Genomic DNA, 26,244 nt, shown 5'->3' on the forward strand with positions numbered 1-26,244 from the left:
AAAAAAAATCCATACCTATACCTTTCATTACCCTGTTCAAAACCACAGTGTGACTTTTAAAGAGTACCAGACAAAGAGAAGACATTAGTGAAAGCCACTTACCCTCATGACTGTTACCACTGACAGGCTCTCCCCAACCTGCGAATGTGGCATGGCCAGGCTTCCAGTGGAGAGGTCTGATGAGCCATTTACTAAAGTCTCTTCAATCACCAGGCTTGTCTGGTAAGGCTGGTGGCTCTCTCCTACCTCCAAGGACCCCTCCTCCAAGAGCACGTCGTGGCCGAGGATCTCTGAGGTGGCAATCTCCTGCACAGTGCCTGGCTGGGAAAGGGCTCCCACCTCCTCAGCCAGGGCCTCCACTGCCAGGCACTGCTCTGCCATGCCTGCATGGCTGGCTACTACATCTGGGGAAGCATTAGACATGAGAGTAGATCCTTTAGGGGACGTCTGGTTCTGAGCCACACACAGCTCTAGCTGAGGGCAGCTCCTGTCTTCCTGCAGGGTGCTCTTGGGAATGATGATGTATTCCGATCGGGGAAGGATCTTTCGGAAACCTGGGATGTCCGGAACCACAGCAGTCAGTGCCGAGAGCTTAGAGTTCTGAGAATGAGGGAACCAAGAGGGAGATAAACAGCTCACCAAGTCATTTTTTATGAACTTTTTTTTTCTTTTTTGTCTGCAAAAGGAACCAAATTCTACTGCCTGACTAATTCATAAAGATCAACAGCAATGTCATCTTTATTTGGACCAACAGACTTTACTTGCTTAAGAAACTGTAAAATGAATTAGACTCTGTTGCTAGGTCTTTCTGCAGTGCTAGACATTGAACTGGGGGCCTTGTGCGTTCAAGGCAAATGCTTTACAACTGTGGCACTGAACTCTGGAGGGGGCACCAATCCTGGCATCTGTATGTAGCTGTGAGATAGAGCATCCGGTCTGCATAGTCTTGAACACATTCTAGTCCCTCCTGAAGCCTTAGCAACTGCCTCTCTTTTGTTTTGTTTTGGTTTGGTTTGGTTTTAGTTGTTTGAGACAGGGTTTCTCTGTGTAGCCCTGGCTGTCCTGGAACTCACTCTGTATGTAGACCAGGCTGGCCTCGAACTCAGAAATCTGCCTGCCTCTGCTTCCCAAGTCCCGGGATTAAAGGTTTTTAACTGTTGGTTTTTGCTGGAGTTTTTAATAAAGGAACCCAGCAATTTGTGATTTCCTTTTAAGTTTTGCTACTTTCAAATACCAAACTGATCCCTAGTAGATCATCAGACCATTTAAATGAAAACTCAAACAAGCATGAAAGGCAACTGTACAGAGACTGAGGTAGAACAGGTGCTGGCACCCAGGATTTGGACCTCAGTAATTTAGACTTACAGGGATAAACAGGTCACCAAGCTAAGAAAACGCTGTGAGAGAAATTATGTATGTCAAGGACCTATCTGGTTAAGGTGCTGAATGTGTTAAGGGAGTGCAAGGGAAGAGACCTAGCATCTTAAAACTCAGAAATACATGGAAATTTGTAACTTAACTTTAAAACAACACTACTAGTATTACCAGTTAATACATGAGGAAATCAAGGTCAAATTTCATGAGGCTAAGACACAAAATTTCTAAGAAATAAAAACCTGAACTCCAGCTCCAGGCAAGTTTTTTTTTTTTTTTTTTTTTTTTTAAAGACTAAGATCGAGTACTAGAAACAGCCCTGCATAGCAATCAGTGTCCAAAAGTGGAATTGTGTTTGATTTGGTTTTTTTCTACTTAAAACCAAGTCATCCAGTAAGAGAAACAGAACAAAGTGAATGGCTAAATAAAAACTCAAGTTTAATGGAAAGAAAGCTTTCAAGGCATCTTTAAAGGCACATGGGAATCAATTACAAGAACAGCTTAGAAAACCAGAGGGGAAGTGACTGGGAGTACCCACGGCTCAGGGGCAGCGCCCAGAGGGGCGAGGGAAAGAGGCCCTCAGACCAAGTGTGAAGGAGGCGGCTGGACTGAGGCCTGTATGGAACCTTCACTGGAGCAGGAAAGGGAAATGGCTGCTTCAAAACACCTCGGAAGATGACACATGAGGGCAGTACGATTAAATGGTGGCAAATGAACAGAGAGGTCCCGACAGAAACAAAACAGCTCCTGCACAAGTGCTGAAGGGCCACCAAGACAGACAGGTGCCAGAGGGCTCTTGACAGCCTCTGAAGGTGTGCACTCATTTGCACACCAGACAATCTAGAAGACGAACAGCACAGGAGGCTTAGCCAAGGTGCAGTGCATTCCAGGTGCACATTAACTGTCACTTTTTCCTCTTACATGGTACTAGATTTAAAATAAAAGAATCTTTTAGATTTAATTGTTTTACATCTATGTCTTGCAGGTATGTATGCATGTGCACTGCATGTATGCTTGGTGTCTAAGAAGGTCAGAAAAGGGCATCAGATCCCTTGGAAATGGAGTTGCAGACGGTTGTAAGTGGCCACGTGGGTGCTGGAAATCAAACCTGGATTTTCTGCAGGAACAGTCAAATGTTCTTAACTGCTGAACCATCTCTCTGCCCAGTATTGCATTTTTTATCCACTGAAGAGTAACTTATGGACCAGATCATAATGTGCCAAGAATTCAGATAATTGATTTACATTATATTTAAATTTTTATTTATTTAGTTGTATGAGTGTTTTGCCTACATGTCTATGTATTACATGTATGCTTAGTGTCCTCAGAGGTTAAAAGGTATGTCTGGGGTGGGAGGAGGTGCGGGTGTGGGGTGGGGTAGGAGTGGTAGTTCAACTGGACCTGAAGTCATACATGTTGTGAGCCACCATCTTCGGCTCCCAGCTTCACTGGTACTGGGAACCTAGCCTATGTCATCTGTAAGAGCAACACATGCCCTTCAACACCAAGCCATCACGCCAGCCCTACACTGTATATTTTAAATATATGAGTGCTACCAAGTTTCATGTTGTAAATGAGAAAACTTAAACTATCTAGTGTCCTGGGGATAGTGGTGAAAAAGCATACACATAAATAAACAAGCACATGAGTACAGATGACAGCCACTGCACATGACTACAACATTAAATCTTGATTAAAAACCACATCATTAGTGAGATTATCAGACACAAAGGCTGCTGCCTTTATTATTTTAAACAGGTTGGCACTGAAGGTAGAAACCGTGGCAAATACACCAAGCATACCCTTAGCCAGTGAGTTAAATTCCCTAGTCCTGTTACTGCAGATTTCTGACTGTGAAAGCCATATGGATTAGTTACACTTCTCTTACATTTTCCCTCCCCAGTCCCGCCTTGGCTGAGGTTAACTCCCACACTTGTTATAAACAAAACCATCTAGTAATAGAAATACACTAGCATCTTCCAGACTGTAGATGACACAAAGCTACTGGAGGAAGTGGAATATCTAGATAGCAAGGACAAGTAATCTGAGTGGCAGTGGAGATGGACTCCACTAAGGAAAAATCCAGTCCGGCTATAGCACAGCTGTTGGAATCTTTGCTCTTCACATTTTCAAAAAGGAAGTTAGAAATGATTGTCTAAGTTAAAGGAAGGAAGGAAGGAAGGAAGGTAAAGAAAAGGAAAAAGTTTAGGTTAACTGATTTTGGCCAGCAATCTCAAGAGTGTTTCCTATGGGAATGTCAGTGTTAAAAAGCCAAGCCAGGGGAGGCAGACAGCTCACAGGCAGAGCACCTGCCTACTGTAAACAAAACCTTAAGTTCTTTCACCAGTGCCAATGAACTATCAGTTTAAGTGGTCCTCAGTGGATTCTGCCACTGTGAGCTAGAGATAACAAAAGGCAGATAGACCTTTGTCTAAGTGCACTCTTTCTAGTTCTTTGGTTCAAGTACTCGGAGCTCCAGGCCCCAGCAGCAGCCTCAGCTGTAACCCCGCACTTCTTCCCTTCCAGGGCAGTGACAGAGGTACACGGTGTTACACAGCAGCCTGACTCTCCTGCTCTCCAAACAAAGCTAACTCCTGACTGTTAGACACCAGTCACAACAACACATGAATAGGCAGGCCACACTCAGTCACATGAAAAGATGGTGCAGAAGAAATGCCTGTGTGGGTCACTGTGAGGATATGGAGCTCCAAGTTACAGTACAACTCCGAAAAGGAACCAAAGGCTCACTAGAGAGGACTCAGAGAATGTCGGCTCTCTGTTCTGCTGCAACGAAAAAGGAGGCAGAGCATCATGGGTATGGGGGCAGCCACAATGCCAGGTTCACGGAAGATAACGTAAAAGCTTTTCAAGAATTTAAGAGTCATGAGAAATGGGGACCTGGTCTCCCCAGCTCTCTACCCACTAAACCAATGAGGGAGGAGAGTGCCTCGGGGAAAAATACTTACAGGATCCAATCCTTCTTTCTCTAGTTTGGCTTTCTCCAAGTAGTAACTTCTCTCGGCCACGCTGAGGAGCCTCCAGCTTTCACTAATCTTCTTATTGATCTCAGACTGGGGCAGGTGGGGGAGCTCCTGCTGCACTTTCAAGTAGATGTCGTAGTAGTATAGAAGGTAAGCAGACCTGCGGAACCAAGAACTTCCCTTACTGCAGCTGCACTCACTGCAACTACGGGTGCTAGCCAAAGGCCGCTAAAGTGAAACAAAGCCAAACTCTCAATTCAAAGCACTGTTTCTAAACAAGAAAGAAAAACCAGGTGAAGATCTGTAACACGCCCAGTTAAATAGCCAAATACAGCCAAATATGCAGGGCTGCTGTCGTTGTACTCCCAGGCAAAGGTGACAGAGGGGGCGGACTACTCAGGCTTATTACACACATACATTACTACTCTGCCTTTGGTCATCTAACTGGCCAAACGTAACGCATCAAGGCTGAGAGAAGCAAGCAGGTAATTATCAGAGTAGTGCAGGCCTGGTAAGCTCAGCCAGAAGGAAACTTAAGTGCAGAATATCTGTAGGAATCACTGGCATCACTTATAACTGTAATATTCATAATGTCCTGTTTAAAATATTTAAATAATAATTGCATAATAGAAATATGTTATTTCTACAAAAGAGTCTACAGAGTCTAGCATTACTCAGCTCGCATTCCTTTAACAGCCTGGTAACATAACAAAGTCTGACCCTTTGCACCCCAAACTCTCCCCTACAGCAGTGACCACTCAAGACACAGACACACAGACACACACACAGACACACACAGACACACACACACAGACATACGCACACACACACAGACACACACTCTTTCTCCCCCCAACTACATCAATGCCTCCCGCCCCACTACATCAATGCCCTTTTTCCCACATCAATGTCCCCTCAGACTGTCTCTCTCCCCCACATCAATGCCAACTCTGACAAATGCACTCTAAATGAACCTTGTGTCTTCTTCAACACAGCTCCCCAAGCAAATTTGTTGATAAGTACCATCAGCAACCAAAATATTAAGGCTAACCTGGGTTTCTTGGCCTTTTCTCCATGTATTTTATACTTCTTCTTCTTCTTAGGTGGCCCAGGGGAAGTGTAATAAGCTTCCTCGATTTCCTCCATCAGGACAGTTACCTCAGTACCATCATACGGTGCATCCATGGCTGGAGAAGACAGAAGTCAACAAAGAGCTTTAAGTATCCAATGTAAAAGAGCAGCAGCTTCTGCTAGGGTCTGGGCTAGCTGCTTCCCAAATCCAACAGACCCTAACAAGCACATGTGGTGCTTGATGCTTACACATACAAATGCTGCCACTGAGTCTTTTGTTTAGGCAAGTTTGGTAGCACAGGTTTTTGAGAACCTTCACTTACATCCCCTCGTGGGATACTGCTGTCCCATATAGTGAGAATTTCATAAAGATCCAGACATTTTTTTACATTACCCGGCCAAGAGTTAAAAGTTCTGGCCCTACCCTTACAGTTTCACCGCCCTAAATGAGTTTCAATGATTCAATTAAACATGTAATAATAAGGTACTTTCTATGTAAGAGATTCAGTTCTGCTGCCAGCTTGTGGGATTTGGAGCAGGCCTTCTAACTACTCTAGATTCTGTTGTCTCTTTCTTGTATGTTAAAAAAAAAAAGTGGGTAGGGAGCTGGAAAGATGGCTCCATGGTTCCCAGCATCCACAAGGCAGCTCGCAACTACCTATAACTTAATTTCCAGGAGATGGATGCCCTCCTCTGATGTCCACCACAGGCACTAGGCACGTACAAGGTACATAGACATATACACACAGACATACACACAGCCAAACACTTAACAGAGAGTAAATAAAACTAATAAAAACATTTTTAAACAGGCTCACCTTTGGCACACACAGACTGGTGTTTATGTGTTAGGGGCTGTTACTGTGGGTGCACGTGCGCCTTAGGGTCTCTACTGCTGTAATACAACACCAATACCAAAGGCAACTCATGGAGGAAAGGGTTTACTTGAGCTTAAGAGTTTGGTTCCGCATAACAGTCCATCACTGAGGGAAGTCAGGGCAAGAACTCCAGGCCACGGATGAGTGCCACTTACTGGATTGCTCCTCATAGCTTGCTCTGTCTGTTTTCTTAACCACTGGGCTGGTAGTCCTGACCAGAGTGAGCTGAGCCCTCCAACCCCCTACATCAATCCTCAGTCAAGAAAACACACCACACCACAGGCTCTGCCCGAAGGATGATCTGGTAGGGGGTGTTTTCCCAACTGAAGTTCCCTATTCCAAAACGACAGGCTTTTGCCGAGTTGACACAAAAACTAGCCAGCCCAGCATGCATGGGAGTGGGTCCACGTGTGTGCACATGATGGCCAGAGGTCAGTCTTGGCATTTCTTAGATGTTGCCCATCTTGGTTTTTGAACATGGTCTCTTCTTAGCCCGAAGCTCAACAGACTGTGTAGGCTGGCTAGCTAGGGAACCCAGGGACTGCCTAGCACTGAGAGCCACTGTTGAAAACATCTGAAGCTTGAACTTGGGTCCTTCTGTTTACCCATGGTAACTGTCTCACCAGCGAGGCCCATCCCACAGACTTACATGAAGGACTCAAAGGGTTTAGATCACGTAACTGCTGGAGTCCAGCCAAGTAATGAAAGAGCTCATTATTAAAGACTATCTTCTGTAGTGAAGATACTTAACAACCCGCCCACCCACAAGGCCCAAATATCGAAAATAAGTTTTTAATCCAAAAATTGAGCCCCTGGTTCTTTTCTTCCCAGTGTTCCAGTGCCACCCACCTTGACTGGCAATCTTCTACACTAGGACTATTCAATAAACTCTGATGGAAATGTTCTCTAACAATGTTGCCCAATAATGGTAGCCACTAGTCACAGGTGCTTACTAGGAACCTGAAATAGGGCTCTCAGGCAAAACCAACTAATTTTCAGTATGCGGAACTGTAACTGTATGGCTAGCGGCTGTAGTGGCAGACGGCACAGATCTAAATGGTATCCTTGCTGGTGTGCTGGGGGCATATTTGTAATCCCAGTACTGGGCAAGCGGAAACAGGAGGATCAGGAGTTCAAGGCCAAACCTCAATACATCAGTACATCAGACCCTGACTCAAAAAACAAACAAACAAAAAACACCCCAAAAACAAACAAACAAACAAAAAAACAAAAAGAAAACAAAAACAAAAAACCAAAAATAAATAAATAGTAACCTGACAGACCAACACAGTTCTCTGGAGCTAGGTAGCTTTTTGTTTTGTCTAGGAAAAGACAAGCATAAATACTTGAATAGTTCAAGAAGAGCTAATTACGGTCAAGCACTAAAATGGAATTTCACCAACTCAATCCTTAGAGGCGAAAGTCCCAGAATCACCTACATTTTATGAGAAGGAAACATGACTGCTCTTGTCAATCTATAGAACAAATCTCAGGAGAAAGAGTGGTGACAGTGAACACGAACAGTAAACATACCGATAGGTATGGCAGAGCCCACACACAACCCACTTAGACCTCAGAGATGATTCCTGACGAGAAAAAAAGAGAAAGGAGGAATCCAGGAGACTTGGATGCAAGCCAAAATTCTTCCCACCTGAACAGAGCCAAGTGTATTTCGTACCTAAATCTCAGCTCTTTCTCCTAGGAGATGATGATAAACAAGCTGAGCCTAAGCTTTGGGAGATAAGAACCCTGCCTGCCCCCACCATTATTCACAAGGGCTCTTGAAACCTTCCCTTCATGTACACTAAGGGCATTCTCTCCCCAGTCCCCAAATGTGTGCATGTATGTGCACCCATACATACATGTGCGCATGTTTCAAAGAGGTATGGAAAGCCAGAGAGGTTTCCTACAGCTCTTCCAGAGGACCTATGTTCATTTCCCAACACCAACATGACAGCTCACAACTACTTGGAACTCCAGTTCTAGGGGGTCTGATGACATCTTCTGGCCTTTGTGGGCATCTGGCACCTATGTGGTACACAGACATACATGCAGGCAAAACCACTCATACACATAAAATAAAATAGCTTTTTTTTAAACGGGGGTGAAATGTTGTGTGTTTGAGTGCTGTAGAGGAGAGATTTTGACACCTGTCAGAAGTATTTCTTTCGATGCTAGCACCCGTTCGGCCGCTCACAGGGTGAGTCAGGATCCACCCACATGTATGTTGGGTGGACATGATGGCCTCTGTGTGCTAACAGTCTTGGAGAGTGAAGACAGGATCCCAGGAGAGTGAGTAGTCGTGTTGTCCATCTCTAGTTTTGGCTAAGGGACCCTGCTTCAGACGAGAGAGTGAGCTACAAAGATTCTGGACATTAACCTTGGGTCTCCACGTACTGCAAACTTCCATCCACAACACATGAATATGCATGCACACAGCACTTCCTCATACATAGAAAAAGCAGGAAAAACCAAAAACACCCAGCTTTTTTTTTTGTAATGTTCGTTGGTGTTTTGCCTGCATGTATGCTTGTGTAAAGGTGACGGACACCCTGGAAAAGGGAGTCACAGACAGGTGTGAACTGCCATGTGTGTCCTGGGAACTGAATGGGGGACCTCTAAATGAGCAGCCAGTGCTCTTAATTGCCGTGCTATCTTTCTAGTCCCCATCTTAAAGATATACCCCAGGTTAAGAACATATTCCTTAGTTATTTTATAGTTGTGTCAGCTCTAAGTGACTTCTCTTCTGCTGTTCTTCCCTAAAACCTTACAAAGAGGAAAAAGAAAAAAAGGGAGGAAAAAAACCCAAAAAACAAAAAAACTTGCTTCCTAAGAGTCATAGTGAAACCCAAGACAGTCCACAATGTGGCTCTGTAAGCAAAAGGAAAACTGGTAAGAGCAGCTGCACACCAAGAACACATGGGGAGGGGGTCAAACTTTCTGCCCTATATATAACTGATATCCTGGCCTTTAAAAGCCTTGGGAGGAAGGCAGTATTGCTCCAGAAGTGCGTGTGTAAAGAACGGAACCTGTTTTAGCAGCCACAACTAACCCAGAGCCAAGTACCTTAGCATCCAGAACTAACCAAGTTAAGAGCCCATACCTTGGGGACATAAATGGACCATCTTGGGTTTCTGTTTGTTTGACTACAGTGCCCTACATCTGGGTCCAAGTTCGTGTTCAGATCCTAGGCCTCAGTACAGCAAAGCAGAGATGCGGGGGGGGCGGGGGAGAGGGAGTATGGGCATGGTGGGGAATGCCTACAGTTCTAGGGCTTAAGAGACAGAAGCAGAAGGACAGAAAGTTGAAAGCTCACCTCACCTACAATAGTGAGTGTAAGGCCAGCCCGGGATGCATGAGACCCTGTCTCAAACACCAAAAACAAGACAAGAAGGGGGCCCTTTTGAGGACATAAAAGTCTGCGTCCTAATGTAAGTTCCACGGTTGAACAGCATTACAGATCCCTATACGGCCTTCAACAGGCTACTTTCCCTCTTTAAATCTTTCTTTTCTCATCTGTAGAATAGACGGGCCACGCCTGAAATGAGACACTTTACCCTACCAAACCTTCCGTGGAACCTCAGATGGTGGCTTCTAGCAGCTCAGCCACGGGCTACCTTTCTCCCCCTTTCTGGGCTGTCCCTAAGATAAGAGACTAAAGGGAATGGTTCTCCGCGTGGCGCGGGGCAAACACAAGCTGGAGAGGCAGCCGCAGCAGCACCCCACACTCAGGTGCCAGGGCACCACGGCGGGGCGGGGTGAGCCTAGAGGGCGGGGACTTACCCGGAGGAGCTTGCGAGCCTCGCGGCTCACATTCCCGGGGGTACGCGGCACCGGGGCTCGACAGGGGTGCTGATCGGTGCACTCGCGCTCCCGGCTGTAGGCGAGAGGCGGCTCCAAGAGTGACAGCGGTAAAGAGAAAGTGGAGGCGAGAGCTCGCGCACGCATCCCGGGGGCTGGAGGAACCCCGGCCCCGCGGCCCCGCCCGGCGACACACGGCGCGGAGTCGCCACAGTCCCTCTCGCTCCCGGTCCGAGTCGCGCCGCGGGGTCGTGAAGGGCGAGTGGAGGGGGCCCGCAGGTTCGCGCACAGGCTCGACCGACGCCTGCCGAGGGCCCCGGGGATCAGGCCCCGGGAAGCCCGAGGAAGGGAGCAAGGACGCGAATCTACGCGGCACCGGCGCGCTGGTGGCAGCGGCGACAGCACACCACGGATCGCCAGGGAGACCCGTCCCGGCGGCCCTCGCGGCGCACCGGAAGCGGCCGGCGCGCGTGATTGCGTGCGACCCTCGCGCAGGCGCAACCGACGGGTCCGCTGTTGGAACCGATTGGAAGCTTAGGAGCTGGATGGGGCGGCCGGGTGGCGGGATCGTTAAGGCGGATTGCTTCCGGCCAGACTTCCCAGAGCCGGAAGCTGGGACTGCGCTTGCGAAACTAGGAGGCCACTTGGCCCAGGGCCGGGCTATGGGACAGTCAGGTAACAGGGGCGGAGCTGGGCTGAGCTCAGCCTCACCTTTCAGAGCTTTCTCTTCCCCTTGAGCTCGAGACTGATATTTAGTGCTGCACCGTGTTTCCCTCCTCACTCCAAGTGAGCAGTCCCAATAGTGACTTTCTGGAATGTAGAGCTCAGGGAACGTAGGACTGGACTGGATTTTTAACATCCATAGATTGTGCCACATTTAAACAAGTTCCTGCAAGTCCGCTTGCAAATGTAGCGCCGGTCTTTCCCCATGTCCACCTGTCACTGTCACCATCTTTTCGAGCTACCATCATCTGCCTGGCCTCATGCAGTGCTTCCTGCCTCCTCCACTCTGGTCTCTACAGCCAGCACAGCAGATTGATCCTTTTGCATGGCTGAGTCTGATCTGGTGGCTGGTCTTTGGGCCAGGGAATGTAGATCAGTGGTAGAAGGGCCTCCCTAGCATGTGTTTAGCGCTGGGTTCAATCTCCGAGACAATTCTTACCCCCGCCCCAGACATAATGATGATGATTTGACCAGGACTAACCCGTCTAAAGATACTAACCCGTCTCTTCATCTTCCCATGTCTTCTCGCAGTATCAGTAGTTTTCAGAACAAGTTATGACATTCATGTATAAACTGACAACATGATATGAGAGAATATTCAGAGGCATCTGGAAGAGTCCAGAGCAGAGCAAGAGGTAGACCGAACATAGCTAACAGACTGGACCTGGGTGGTGAAAGAAGTGTCAGGCCCAAAGGAAGCTCCATTTTCCCAAACTCCAAAAGGCAAGAGAGGAATGGCTATCTGTGGCGCCCGTTAGCATACTGCAACGCACACTAGCCTCCAGCCTCTCTCGGTATCACAAGTACCTGCTACACACTTCAAAGTCAGTGCTAGCCTCCTGACTTTATAAATAAAAAAAGATTTATTTATTTAATAGGAGTAGGCTGTCACTGTCCAGACACACCAGAGGAGGGTGTCGAATCCAATTACAGGTGGTTGTGAGCCACCATGTGGTTGCTGGGAATTGAACTCAGGACCTCCGGAAGAGCAACCAGTACTCTTAACCACTGAGCCATCCCTCCAGCCCCCTAACTCTTATCACCTCCTCCCTTACCCTAAACTTCCTCCACCTCAGAGGCTCCCCACTCCCCTTATTCATTCTCCTTATAGCCCTGCTATTTTCAATATGCTTTCCCTCCCTCCCCCCAATCTCTCTGCTCTGCTCCAAAGTCTCTCATGGCCAGGCCTAGTCTGATGGCCAAGTTCGGTCTACTACTTTCTCTCTGCTCCGGACTCTTCAAGATGCCTCTGGCTCTTCTCTTTCTTATAACTACAATAAAAGCCTTCCCCTTAACTATACCACAGAGTGGTTATGTTGTCAGTTTATTCAGCAGCAGGAGCAGAATACACACACACATACACACACGGGGGGGGGGGGGAGAAGAGGAGAGAGAGAAGAGAGAGAGATTCTCGTGCAGAAATAGCTTTGGGTACTTCATTCTCTGAAGCTGATGGTGGGAGTTTAGGGCTGGGGAAGAGGTGAGAAGGGTTAGCCGCACTTTGAAATGTTTGAAAGCACTTGAAACGTTGAAGGAGCCCAAAGACCAGCACCAGCTTTATTATGCTAATAGGCACCACAGGTGCCTTCTGCCAGTGAAAAGAGAAAGTGACTGCTTTCAGTAGGAGGAAACTGGCTTCACAAGTTCCTGAGAAAAGCTGGCTTTTATCTTACTGCCAGAAATCCTCCTGTAGTCCAGACTGAGCCGATTTCTGGATATCTGGACCGCATTTTGGAGTTTTGGGAACCGGGGTTTCCTTTGGACCTAACGATCTGGAGCAGTCACATTCGTGCTGCTGCAAGGAAGCTCTATTAATGGTAGTACATTCTCAGTAAGTGGTCCCCATCTCAGTAATGACTTCAGCATCCACTAGAATGTTCAGCACTCAAATCAGACATCTCAAGGGTTACCCTTTACTCCTTCACTTCACACCAAAGCACAAAACCAGCCATCCCCACCCATTGTTTTCTGTAAACCAGCTTCCCATATCTGATCTGGGCTGTTACCCTGTCCCCATTCAGTGCTGGCGATCGAGCTCAGGGCTCTGTACACGTGCCCTGCTGCAGGGCTACACTCCTAACTCTAGAATTCCTATGTTTTTCTCTGACACCAACTCTTTTTTTTTTTTTTTTTAAGATTTATTTATTTTATGTGTATGAGTACTCTGCAGCTGTACAGATGGCCGTGAGCTATCGTGTGTGGCTGCTGGGAATTGGACTCAGGACCTCTGCAGGCCCCCATCGCTCTGGCCTCGCTCGCTCTGGCGTAATTCACTGTAGCTGTCTTCAGATGCACCAGAAGAGGGCATCTGATCTCATTAAGGGTGGTTGTGCGCCATCATGTGGTTGCTGGGATTTGAACTCAGGACCTTCGGAAGAGCAGTCAGTGTTCTTACCCGATAAGCCATCTCGCCAGCCCTGACACCAACTCTTTCAACAAGTCTTTCCCCACCCCCCCTCTTTAAAGCCTTTCAGGTACTCCCCATTGTACTTAAATTAGCCTCCAAATTTTATAAGGTGAATTCCCACTACAGCAAAAATAAATACTGAATAAACCAACAAATAACAAACTTACCTAAGGGATGGTGCTTCATCTGACCACACTGAGCAGAAAAGGCATTTGTTTTCAATCTTCAGAGTTCTAGGTCTGGCACTTAGTCTACAGCTTCTCCCCACAGCTTAGCCCTCTCTCAGTCACTTGAGCCACTGCCCGGCCCCTATAGGCAGAGTTTACAGCATTTATCTAAGACCCAGTACTTTAATTTGAAAGGGATTTTGGGAGTCCTCTATCTGGTCCTGTGGGTTTTGTAACAGGGACTTAGTAGCCTCCTAGACCTTAGCATGATGCAAATACCATTCAGGCCATAAAACTGAGCATGTAGACAAGGGGGCCACCTGTCTACAAGAAAACAGAGACCTCATTGGTCAAAGTCTGGAGAAGTCTCTAAATTTATTTTCGCTTGCTTTTTAGCTTCTGTAGTTCTGCTTCTGGCTACCTGTTCTTGCTAAATGAAGTATGTCAACCCAGAATGTGGATTTTTGTCCTTAAAAGCTCACTATGAGAAAGCACACTGGGGTCCCAAACACCTAGTGTAGTCTCTAGCTCATATAGATGTTCTGTTGGCCTAAACCCCTGTCTGAGAAGCCTCTGTGGGAAGGGATAGCCCTTTTCGTTTTCAGATATGCAACATATCAGAATCACTTTGCTCTCTCAAAACGACACATGCCCTCATGGAGATTTCATCCAGTAAGTGCTAGGTCGAGCCTTCCTATCAGATAAGATGTGCCCTCACTAGCTCAGTCTAAAGTTGTTTGCTTGTTTGTTGTTTTTTTGAAACAGGGTCTTGTTATTTAGCTTTGGCTGGCCTTAAATGGTCACAGTCCTCCTGCCTTAGTAGCCCCAGTGCTGGGATTAAAAGCATGTGCTACTATGCCTAAATTCATTATAAAACAGGAAGCATGCTGAGAGAGGGATTGTAGTATATAATTTGCCCATTACTTCTGTCATTATCTCCTACCCAGACCATCAGCAATAGCATCCAAATATCCCATCCATTTCCCACAAAATAACAAGATTGATGTTTTGTTTGTTTTTCCAGATAGGGTTTCTCTGTGTAGCCCTGGCTGTCCTGGAACTCACTCTGTAGACCAGGCTATCTTCAGACTCAGAGATCCGCCTGCCTCTGCCCCCCCCCCCGCCCAGTGCTGGGATTAAAGGCGTGCGCCACCACTGTTCAGTGATATTATTTTTTTTTTAAAGATGCAAAGCAGGCAGAGAATAGTGGTACAGGACAGTGATCCTCCCAGCCTTGGGAGAGACTGAGGAAAGAGGATTTCCAGTTTCTACAGGATTTCCAGCCTGCTACATTGCAAGAGAGGAGAGACAGAGAGACACAGGGAGAATATGGATGAGAAGGAAAATGAATGAATGTTCTTTCTGCAAACTCCCTGGAAAATGTGCGTGACTTTCTGGCCACACCCGGAGTAAATGTCTGCTGCTTACCACAGCATCTGAATGCTCTGGCCCTCCACTCCTGTGACGCATGTGGAGTCATGCAAATCCTTCAGAACACTTCAGACTCTTTCCTGCTTTTGAGATTTTGCTGATGCTCTGTCCTTGTTTGCACTGCCCCCACCCACCCACCCCAGTGCTCTCCATGGAGCTCTCCGCTCAAATGCCATCTTCTCTGTAACTTTATACATAGATTCCGACTCACACCCACACACCATTGCAGTAATGAGGACTGAAACCTGGGCTTTGAGCATGCTACACAAGTACTGTACCACTGAGCTATATCCCTAGCCTTTGAAATATTTATGTGAGATAGTCTCACTTACTTGACCACCAACTGATTTTGCTCCCTCCACCTCTCCATAGCTGGATTACAGGCTTGCACCACCACAGCAAACAGATCTTTTTCTTTTATTCTCTCCCATTACCTTTCCTTTCTTCATAGCACTTACGCTCAGTGATTGCCTACTTACCTGTTAATTAACCGTCTTCCTCTGTTTTACTTTCCTTGGGGTGTATAACTCGACTCTGTTGTTCATCGCTGTGTCCTTACTGCTTAGAACCTATAAATGTTCATTAAATGAATGTGTGTCACCCAAACCATCCTCCTGCTGTGGAAATCCATTTCAGGTAGATGTGAGAGTTCTCATTTTAGCTGAGTTTTTGAGCAGGGCAATGGCATACCAGATATATCAGTGATCTGAGTTAAAAAATCTTTGTGGCTCTGGACTAGTCTCTTCCTCTGGCCTTTTTCTGTATCTATAAAACAAGGCTCCTTGAATTTATACATTATAAAGGCAAACATTCAATTGAGTGTGATGTTTTCCATATGCTTGGCCCAGGGGGTGGCACTATTAGAAGGTTTGGCCCTGTTGGAGTAGGTATAGCCTTGTTGGACTAGATATGTCACTGTGGGTGTGGGCTTTGTATTAGTCAGGGTTCTCTAGAGTCACAGAACTTATGGTAGTCTCTATGTAGTAAAGGAATTTATTGATGACTTACAGTCTGTAGTCCAACTCCCAACAATGGTCGGCAGTAGCTGTGAAGGGAAGTCCGAGGATCCCACATTCCCACAAGGCAAGCAGGTGAAGCAGAGCGAACTTTCCTTCTTCCAATGTCCTTATATAGGTCTCCAGCAAAAGGTGTGGCCCAGGTTAAAGGTGTGTACCACCACACGTTTAACCCCAGATAACTCTGCTTGAACTCGTAGATCTTCCAGTCTTAATCTTCTAGGATTCATAGCCACTATACCACCACACCTTTAATTCCAGATGATCTTGAACTCATAGATCTTTCTATCTTAATCCTCTGGGATTCATAGCCACTATACCTCAAGATCTCCATGCCAAGATTCAGGTCGGAAACTTGTATCTCTCAGCCTCCAGATTAGGGCCAGGTGAGCCTTCTAATTCTGGATTGTAGTTCATTTCAGATATAGTCAAGTTGACAACCAGGAATAGCCACTACAGGCTTTAGGGCCCTCATCCTAGCTGCCTGGAAGCCAGTATTCTACTAGCAGGCTCCAGATGAAGATGTAGAACTCTCAGCTCCTCCTGCACCACGCCTGCCTGAATGCTGCCATGCTCCCACCTTGATGATACTGGACTGAAGTTCTGAACCTGTATGCCAGCCACAAGTAAATGCTGTCCTTATAAGAGTTGCCTTGGTCATGGTGTCTGTTCACAGCAGTAAAACCCTAACTAAGACATTGGGCAGACTTACATTTTCAGAGGTCAGTCGTTATCATCATACAGGAAGCATAGCAGAGTGCAGATAGGTATGGTGCTGGAAAAGGAGCTGAGAGTTCTCCATCTTCATCCAAAGGCAGCAGAAGGAGACGAGTCTGGATCACACCAGCCAGACTTAAGTATATATATGAGACCTCAAAGCCCTGCCTCCACAGTGACACACTTCCCCCAGTAAGGCCACACTTCCTAATAGTGCCACTCCCTGGGCCAAGCATATTGAAACTACCATACTAATGTTGTGGCTTGAATGAGATGTAACCCATGGTCTCAGGCATATGAAAACTTGGTCCCTGGTTGATGGTGTTTGGGGAAGCTTAGGAGGTGTAGCTTTGTTGGAGGAAGTATGTCACTGGGGACAAGCTTTGGAGGAAGTGTGTCACTGGGACAAGCTTTGGAGGAAGTGTGTCACTTGGGACAGGCTTTGGCTTTCCATTGTGCTCCTTCTGCTTCCTGCTTAGTGCAAGCCTTCAGCTCCCAGATCCAGCTGCCATGCCTCCACTCTGCCATTATGGATTTTTATTTTTCTGGAGTCATAGGCCAAAATAAACTCATATACGAGTTGCCTTGATCATGGTGTTTTTAATACAGATAAGATACTGAATTAATTTAAACAAAGGGATCTTGTTATGACAGCACACACAGTACTCTGAGATCATAAAGCTTCCTAGAGTGGAACTGGAGAAATTGAATTTGTCTAATTTGTGTGTTCTCCTTTGACTAATACAGTGCTTCTCAAACTTGCCTATACATCAGGGGTACCTGAGGATCTTTGAATTAATCCCAAAGCCCAGACATTAGCCCTGGATGGCCTCCCTGTCTAGACCAAACTGGCCTCAAACCCGAAAAGGTCTGCCTGCCTCTGCCTCCCAAGTAGGACCCTACCTGATGGTCCTGGGTCCATAAGTTGAAAACTGCTGGTGTAGCTGGATCCTCACACTTCTGGAGCTTGAATGTATTCCCTGTTGTCAGTTACTTGCTCAAAAAATAAAAAGCATAAGCTGTAGACTCTAGACTTAACGGATTCTTTTCTCCCTTCTGCTAACTGGATAACTCTAGAGTCTTCTTGAATACTCTAGTTATCTAAGCATTGAGTAGGAGTATGCTTATCTGTGCCCAAGAAATTAACATCTGGCCTTAAGATGTAGTACGTGACATAGAGTGCTGGATGCAGGATCATGCTATGATTGGATTCTGCCCACTGCTTCCTAATGCCTGTGAGTAATCCAGTCTGTAACATGGATTAAGATGAAGACATGTGCCAGGTGGTGGTGGTGCACACCTTTAATCCCAGCACTTGGGAGGCAGAGGCAGGCGGATTTCTGAGTTTAAGGCCAGCCTGGTCTACAGAGTGAGTTCCAGGACAACCAGGGCTACACAGAGAAACCCTGTCTCAAAAAACAAACAAACAAAAAACAAAACAAAAATAAAAGATGAAGACATGTTACATTTGCCCTGCAGTTCATTATGTATATCCTTCAGAGAAAGGAGCTATATTTAAGTTATTTAAGACTGCTTAAATTTATAGTCAAATTCGTATGGTTTTCCATACAGAGATATTCTTAACATCTTTTATAGTCTTAGTATCTGTTACCAATAAATTAGAGAAATATCAAGTTCATTTGTAGAGAGCATGTATAGTACGTATTAAAATGTTACCATTGTTTAAAGAATGTTTATTTCTTAAGTTTTTATTTATGTGTATATATTTGTGCCTGTCCAGGGAGGCCAGAGGACACTGGACCTCCTGGAGCTGAATTTACAGGTGTTTTGACCTCTCTGACCTGGGTGCTGGGAACTAAACTTGGGCCTTTTGGAAGAGCAGCAAGTGCTCTTAACTGCTGAGCCATATCTGTGGCTCATATCATCCCTTACTGTGTAGTTTAAATTTACTTTCTTTTATTCAAGGGTGTGTATGCACAGAAGTCAGGGGACACGTTCTGGGACTCGATTCTCCCTTGCCACCTGTGGGTTACAAGGGATGAAACCCAGGTCTCATCAGACATATGCAGCTAGTGCTGTTACCCCAAGCTACCTCGCTGGCTCTGCTAGTCTTTATTTTGTAATTTTGCACCCTTACTTATGGCGTGTGAGTATACACCTACAATGACACACATGGAGTTCAGAGGTCAGTTCTCTTCTTCCACCGTTTGTGTTTTAATGATCTAACTCATCTCATCAGGTTTGATGGCACCTGCCTCTACCCAGTGAGCCATCTTGATGTGGCAGCTTAGTGTTGTTTTCTGCCAGTCTTCCTTCTGGGTAATTGCATGGATTTTTCAGAAACCCATGGCAATTGTTTTTCTTTCTGCAGTTTGTTAATTGAAACAGACACATAAAGCAGATTTATTATAAAAGTGCTTCTGCGGAGAGCCGTTCCAAGAGCCAGCTGTCTCATAAGCAAGCCCTCATTTGGCTAAGCTTGCTGCTATTGGTTGCTTCCGCATCTGGTGACCTGTCCGCTTTTGTCATGTTGCCCATTGGGATTGGCTAAGCTTGGGAATACTCAATGGCCGAAGGTGGGCCGGAAGGCGGAGCTTAAGTAAGGACTTCCCAGAGGCAGGAAGGCAGAGCTTAAGTAACAGCTCTAGAGAGGCAGGAGCAGCAGAAGCCAGGAGGCAGGAGAAGAAGCAGGAGGAGCAGGAGGGAGAAGCAGGAGGGGAAACATTGTTAAAAGGTTCCTGAATAAACTGCTAAAAGGAAGAGTTCTCGGGTTGCGTCTTTCTTGCTGGTCCAGGCGGACGTAACATGCTTCCATATTGAATAAAGCAAGTCAACAAAAATACAGAAATGTTTGGATTTTTTTTCTCCTCTTTAACAAGCCAGCATGAAATTTTGAAATAAAAGTACTGGGAGGGCTTGCGAGATGGCTCAGCGGGTAAGAACACTGACTGTTCTTCCGAAGGTCCTGAGTTCGGATCCCAGCAACCACATGGTGGCTCACAACCACCCGTAATGAGATCTGCCGCCCCCTTCTGGTATGTCTGAAGACAGCTACAGTGTATTACACTGGAGCGAGCTGGATGGAGTGAGTGGGGCTGTCCTGAGTTCAGTTCCCAGCAGCCCCATGATGGGTCACAGCCATCTGTACAGCTACAGTGTACTCATACACATAAAAAATAAATAAATAAATAAATAAATCTTAAAAAAAAAAAAAAAGAAATAAAAGTACTGAATATCTTTTAATATTTTGAGACCGGTTCTCATTATATAGTTCGGGCTAGCCTAGCCTAGCCTTGAACTGGCAGTCCCTCTGCCTCAGCTTTCTGAGATTAGAGGTGTGTATGCTGATGACTGTCTTATATTTTAGATTCTGAACACTTGGCAGATGAAAATGTCTCCTGGATAGAGCCCGTGGCTGTATCTAGTGCTGCCCTCAGCTGCCTATGTCAGGGTTAATTCAAAGCCCTTTCCTGGCCCACCCTTCTGTGGACCTTACTGCTTATTCTGCAAATTCTTTTGGGATCTTGCCATTTCCCTGACCAAGTTTCTATGCTGGCTCTTAAGTACCTACAAGAATACAAAATTGGCTGGGCGTGGTGGCGCACGCTTTTAATCCCAGCACTTGGGAGGCAGAGGCAGGAAGATGTCTGAGTTCGAGGCTAGCCTGGTCTACAGAGTGAGTTCCAGGACAGCCAGGGCTCCATAGAGAAACCCTGTCTCGAAAAACAAAGACAAAAAAATACAAAATCAGAGCCGAGTGGTAGTGGCATAAATCCAACACTGGACAGGCAGAGGCAGGTGGACCTCTATGAGTTCAAGGCCAGCCTGGTCTACACAGTAAGTTCCAGGATGTTACACAAGGAAACCTTGCCTCAGAAACAAACACAAACAAGCAAGCAAGCAAACAAACAAAAAACTAAATCAGATCATCCCTCTGAGTTTTTATTCCCTGTATAGTTGACTTGAACCTCCATTTCCAACCTGGCTGCTCAGCACAATACAGTGTTAGGATGTTCCCCAAACTGACCCTCGCCTTCCTTCACCCAGAGCCGCCTCCACTTACCTGCCTTTGCCTGGGTGCCACACCACTCGCTATCAAGCTAGACACTTTGAATTCTTTGAGACAGTGGTTCTCAACCTTCCTAATAACGTGAACCTCTACCATAGGTCCTCATGTGGTGACCCTCAACCACTAAATCATTTTGCTGTTACTCTAGAACTGTGCTTTTGCTACTGTTGTGAATTGTAAATATGTGATATGCAGGATATCTGGTACCCGTTAGACAGGCTTTTGACCCTTAGGGGGGGTCGTGACCCACAGGTTGAGAACCATTGCTTTAAGAAGTGACTGGAGTCTTTCAACCTCCAGGCTTTCATGAAGTTCCCATCAACAGAAACTCCATCCTGTTCCTTGATGTTTTCTCAGTGTTCTGTAACACTTTTTAAAAATGACTTATTTCTTCTTCGTGCATTGGTGTTTTGCCTGCATGTACGTATGTCTGTGTGAGGGTATCAGATCCCTTGGAACTGGGGTTACAAACAGTTGTGAGCTGCCATGTAGGAAACCCAGGTCCTCCATCCGGAAAAGCAGCCAGTGCTCTTAACCACTGAGCTTTCTCTCCAGCCCCCGCCCCAACACTTTAGAGTTTGAGCTCTGTGAGAGCAACAACCAGCCAGTTCTTAATGGTGCCTTGCCTGGGGCTGTGGGGATATAGCTAGGTGTATTAGTCAGGGTTCTCGAGAGTCACAGAACTTATGGTAGTCTCTATATAGTAAGGGAATTTGTTGATGACTTACAATCTGTAGTCCAATTCCCAACAATGGTCAGCAGCAGCTGTGAATGAAAGTCTAAGAATCTAGCAGTTGCTCAGTCCCACAAGGCATGCAGGTGAAGAAGAGAGAGAGAGAGCCTTCTTTCTTCCAATGTCCTTATGCAGGTCTCCAGCAGAAGGTGTGGCCCAGATTAAAGATGTGTGCCACCATGCCTGAATCTGGGACTTGCTTTGTCCCAGATGACCTTGAACTCAGAGATGTCTTTGCTTTAGTCTCCTGAGATTCATAGATGCCTCTAGATCTCCATGCCAAGATCGAGGTCAGAAATTTGTATCTCCCAGCCTCAAGATCAGGATCACAAGTGAGCCTTCTAATTCTGGATTGCAGTTCACTCCAGATATAGTCAAGTTGACAATTGGGAATAGCCACTACACTAGGGCTGTACTCAATTGGAAAGGGTTGGCCAGAATTTTCTGTATCATAGCTTCCCATCCAAATGAAACCCCATTGTCTGATGTGTTCCAATGCATAGCATTAAACTTGTGTCCTTCCATCAAAATCACTGTAAGACTTTCTGCCTCTGTTAATTCAGATGGGACTTTAACAAGAAAGGCTTCATCTAAGTGCACTGAAGACAGTAAATATGTGTTTAAACTTACTTTTTAAACAAGATTTATTTAGTTACTTTGTTTGAGTATACTGCCACTGTCTTCAGACACACCAGAAGATGGCATTGGATCCCATTACAGATGGTTGTGAGCCACCATGTGGTTGCTGGGAATTGAACTCAGGACCTCTGGAAGAGCAGTCAGTGCTCTTAACCACTAAGCCATCTCTCCAGCCCCTATTTTTTTTTTTTTTACTGAAAAAAAAAAAAAAAAAAAGGCCCAGTGAGGTGGGTCAGTGAGCAATGATGCTTGCTATGCAGTCCTGGCACCTGGCAGTCTGAGCTCAACCAATCCCGGGACCACAGGGGAAGGGCACTCCCCAGTGCTGCCTTCCGATTTCCACACATACATAGTGCACATGCATCCTGTCTGTCTGGCTACCATTCCCTTCCCCTCCCTCTCCCTCTCCCTCTCTCTCTCCCCCCCCCCCTCTCTCTCTCTCACACACACACACACTCTTCTTGGAATTCTCTTTGATGGGCTCTATTCCAAAGGGAAGAAAACTGAGATTATTGCTTGCCTATTTATGTCTAGTATTGTTTAATTTGTGATCATCTAATCCATGCATAAGTACAATTTCAAGGACATGCTCCTTTAGAGTGTAGTTGCACATGTCTACCACCAGAGGGCAAAGACGGACTACATAAGGGAGAAAGCTTGAAGAACCCTTAGAAACACCCAGGCCTAGTTGCTATGCTTTAGTAGAGAAGTCAGGGGAAGGTAAGCAAATAGGCACAAAATGTGGTTCTCATTCAAACGACTAAAACTTAAATTTTAACTGTGCCTGAGTATGATGGTTTGAATATGCGTGGCTCCTGGGAAGTGGCACTGTTAAGAGGTGTGGCCCTGCTGGAGGAAGTGTGTCCTTGTGTAGGCAGGCTTTGAGGACTTTTAGTGCTCAAGCTCCGTCCAGTGCAGAAGAGAGACCCTGCTCCTGGCTGCCTATGAGAGATAGTCTCCTTCTGGTGGCCTTTGGATGAAGATGTAGAACACTCGGCTCTTTCTCCAGCACTGTATCTGCCTGCATGCTGCCATGCTTCCCACCATAATGGACTGACCCTCTGAAACTGCAAGCCAGCCCCAATTAAATGCTGTCCTCTATAAGAGTTGCCTTGGTCATATCTCTTCACAGCAGTGGAAACCCAAACTAAGACACCGAGACCCATTTAACCCACCCCATTACATATCTCTTCGTTAAAGACTTATTTTTCAATCTATGAATGTTATTGGAAATGTAATTGCCTTTTGATAGGTATGTTCCAGAAATGAACTGGAGAATAATTGTCCAGCAAACATATCCATGCTTGCAATAATAATTTATCTCACAATATAGGTACTGCTTGCCCTCTGCTCTACCCCCCTCAAAAAACTCAGCCACAGAAGTTAGGGGAATGAATGAGAAACCTCATTTCACTGACTATGCCCAGCCTACACGGCAGTGCAGCAGTTGGAGCCCAAAGGACCCACCGATTAAGAGGCTGCTATTGCTAAGAGCAAAGGCCGGTTGAGACATGTGAGGCAGGGAGGCGCAGGGAGCTGAGAGACAACTCAAGGTACAACAGTGTAAAGACCCAGGGCGCCAACTGTTCCATCTGGGCACACCTCAGGTGAGTGAGTGGTTGGCATGTTAGGCAAAGACTGCCTGGCACAGCAAAGGCTAGAGGTGGGACCAACCACAGACCTTGTCTTTCTCCTCTCCTTCTGTGGGAGGCAGCATCTTGCAGTGTCACCCAGGCTGATCTCAAGCAGGAAATCCTACTCCACCATGCTGAATGCTGGGATGACAGGCAGGTTGCACCACGCCCAGTTAAGGCCAGAGTTTTTAAGGTCTTGTTAGCTAGGCCTCTAATGTCGAGCTTATCCTGACTTGTAATTTCTTTTCTTTTCTTTTTTTAAGTTAAATAATTCCTAACTAGAGTTGGGCATGTTGACACATATCTGTAATCTGAACAATTAAGGATCTGGGGATCAATGCTGTTACTGTTACAGGTAAGCTGCAGTCCTTTTAAAAAAAAAATCTGTGTAAGATTTATTTTTAGTTTATATGAATGAGACACCAAAGAATGAAAGTGCCCTTCTACAGGGTCCAGGATGCTCGGGGCTACACAGACACTGTGTACAGAAAGGCTAGTATAGTGAGGCCCTTCACTCTGCTGAATGCTAATGGGGTTGGGGAAGATACCTAAGTTGCTGTAAAAAGACTGGAAACAATCCTTATATCCTGTGCCCACACTTGCTCATTTGAGAAGGCACAAAAAGCAGGTACAGAGAGTGGTGGCACCAGTGCCTTCCAGGCAGACATGATGGCACATGCCTGTGAATCTTGACATGAAGGAAGCTGAGACAGGAGGGTTAGCATTCCGGACTACTTGGCAAGGCCCTGTGACAGACAGACAACCAGCAAAATGTCTAAATGTGCGCCATTAGGAATTTCACTAAGTTCTCTGTCATCTTGAGGTACTCGGATCTCTGAGGTGAAAATGCAGCTTAGGCATCTCCTGCTCAACCACGCAGGTTTGGGCTTTCTGACTGATGTCACAGGAGTCCAGCAGTGTGAGAGCTGAGAGGTCTCGAAGCAATCTAACCCTCCTGTTGTGTTCACTAGCAGTTACTGAGTCCCCAGAGGGCAGCACTGAGCTCTGTCTATCATTAGATGCTTGTGTACAGGTGAGATACTATTTATTTATTGAGACAACCTTGACTGTCCTGTCTCCCTGTCCCTGCCTCTACTCCCTGAGTGCTGGGGAAGCGAGCCTGTGTCACCACACTAAGACAGCACTTTCAAATGCACTGGTAACAGGGCTCCAAGCCCAGCACCCAACATGGTGAATCACAACTGTCTGTAAGTCCAGCTCCAAGGGATCTGATTTCCTCTTCTGGCCTCTGTGGATACTGCATACACAAGCTACACAGACATATATACAAGTGAAACACCCCAAGACATAAAAGTTAAAAATTTTAAAATCAAATTCACCAGTATCTAAATGTTTTAGTCAAAACACCCAGCACTAAAATAATTTACACAGTAATGTTTTATTACAGTAACAATTTATTAACAAAAGAAATGGCACCCTTAAATCTCAAACATATAGAAGACCTTGTAAAATAAGCAATGCAGACATATTCTTCCAGGAGGAAATGGTTAACAACTCCCCCCCCCCCCCCAAAAGGAAACATGTCATCCTTGTTGGAAGGGGAAGGATGGTTGAGTACCGATCTATGAGGATCAGCATCCCGGCACTTCACTGAATTAAAAAGCCTACTAGAAGGGACATCCCTCAGAGTAATGAGGCCTGGCAAAGGCTGGAAATGGCTAACCCTTCTCCATGTTGATGCACTTGTACACAACGCTGCGAGGGGGAAGCCAGGCTATGTGGGTGTTCTTACACTCACTGCTAAGGTACAGAAGCCATGGCAGCATCAGGACTTGGATCCCAATTTCCTAATGATTTGGTTCTGTATTTCTCGCTAGGGATGCAGTACAGGCTGTAGGCATATTCCCAGAGTCAGTCTGTGCACGTTTTCAGATTAAAGCACTTTGTGGCCTAGCAGCTAGGACAGACTTAGAATACAGTGTCTCCAGTAAAAGCACGTGTTACTCTCTTACTCTGCAGATGTCAATACACTCTTATTTTAAACTAAGTCATAGGGTACAAAATACATACTCAAAAATATACTAGCATAATGTTTATTTGAGTTTTTAATTGTGCTTCGCAGATTTAAAATTTCAGTTATAAAATACTTTTGGTAAAAAAATAGTTCTTACCATGATAAAAAATTACCTTATTAAAAATACCCCCTTCTACATCTAAGGCCTCCATTTCCAAGTTACTATTTAAAATAATAAAATTAAAAAAAAAACTTAAAAAACTTTTAACCCAAAGTAATTCAATTGTACTTTACTTTATGAATAGCCTCTAACAAGCCAGCTGGTGCACTGTTTTGTCCTGTTCCATTATAATTTTCATGCTTAAACTTAGCACCCAAATGTACTATGATCCATAATTTACTAAAATTTTTATATATAAAAAAAAAAAGAGTTGGAGGACAAACGGGCCTCCAACAGCTAGTTAGCTTTCTTTTCTCTTCTTTTGTCAAGGTCTCACCAACTATCTCAGGTTGGCCTCAAAGATGCAATCCTCCTGCCCCAGCCTCCAAGCGCCTCACAGGCCACTGTGCCCACTCTGAGTCTAAGTAGCAATTCATCCTTTCTGCAACTTAATTTAAAGCCCAAGTTCAAATTACAATACCACCAGAATTAAGAGTCCAAGAAGAA

General features: G+C 45.7%; 2 protein-coding genes across 3 annotated transcripts in view; one reads left to right on the forward strand and one right to left on the reverse strand.

Annotated features, from left to right (window-relative positions):
* Positions 1–10,628, reverse strand: part of Hmgxb3 (HMG-box containing 3) — a 47,003-nt gene extending 36,375 nt beyond the window's left edge. Inside the window, exons 1-4 of one of the 2 annotated variants that reach the window (XM_031365794.1) lie at positions 10,088–10,628; positions 5,407–5,542; positions 4,341–4,515; positions 103–600 (exon numbers count right to left, since the gene is read on the reverse strand). In XM_031365794.1, the coding sequence (XP_031221654.1) occupies positions 103–600; positions 4,341–4,515; positions 5,407–5,540 (807 nt within the window). In that variant the 5' untranslated portion in view covers positions 5,541–5,542; positions 10,088–10,628. The remainder of the gene's footprint in view (positions 1–102; positions 601–4,340; positions 4,516–5,406; positions 5,543–10,087) is intronic. The other variant, XM_031365795.1, reaches the window with a different exon arrangement.
* Positions 10,613–26,244, forward strand: part of Pde6a (phosphodiesterase 6A) — a 106,178-nt gene continuing 90,546 nt past the window's right edge. Inside the window, exons 1-2 of the mRNA XM_031365800.1 lie at positions 10,613–10,780; positions 23,866–23,957. The gene's annotated coding sequence lies outside the window, so the exon portion shown is untranslated. The remainder of the gene's footprint in view (positions 10,781–23,865; positions 23,958–26,244) is intronic.

Source organism: Mastomys coucha, unplaced genomic scaffold (genome assembly GCF_008632895.1).
Source record: "Mastomys coucha isolate ucsf_1 unplaced genomic scaffold, UCSF_Mcou_1 pScaffold13, whole genome shotgun sequence".
In the NCBI taxonomy this organism is placed as follows: domain Eukaryota; kingdom Metazoa; phylum Chordata; class Mammalia; order Rodentia; family Muridae; genus Mastomys; species Mastomys coucha.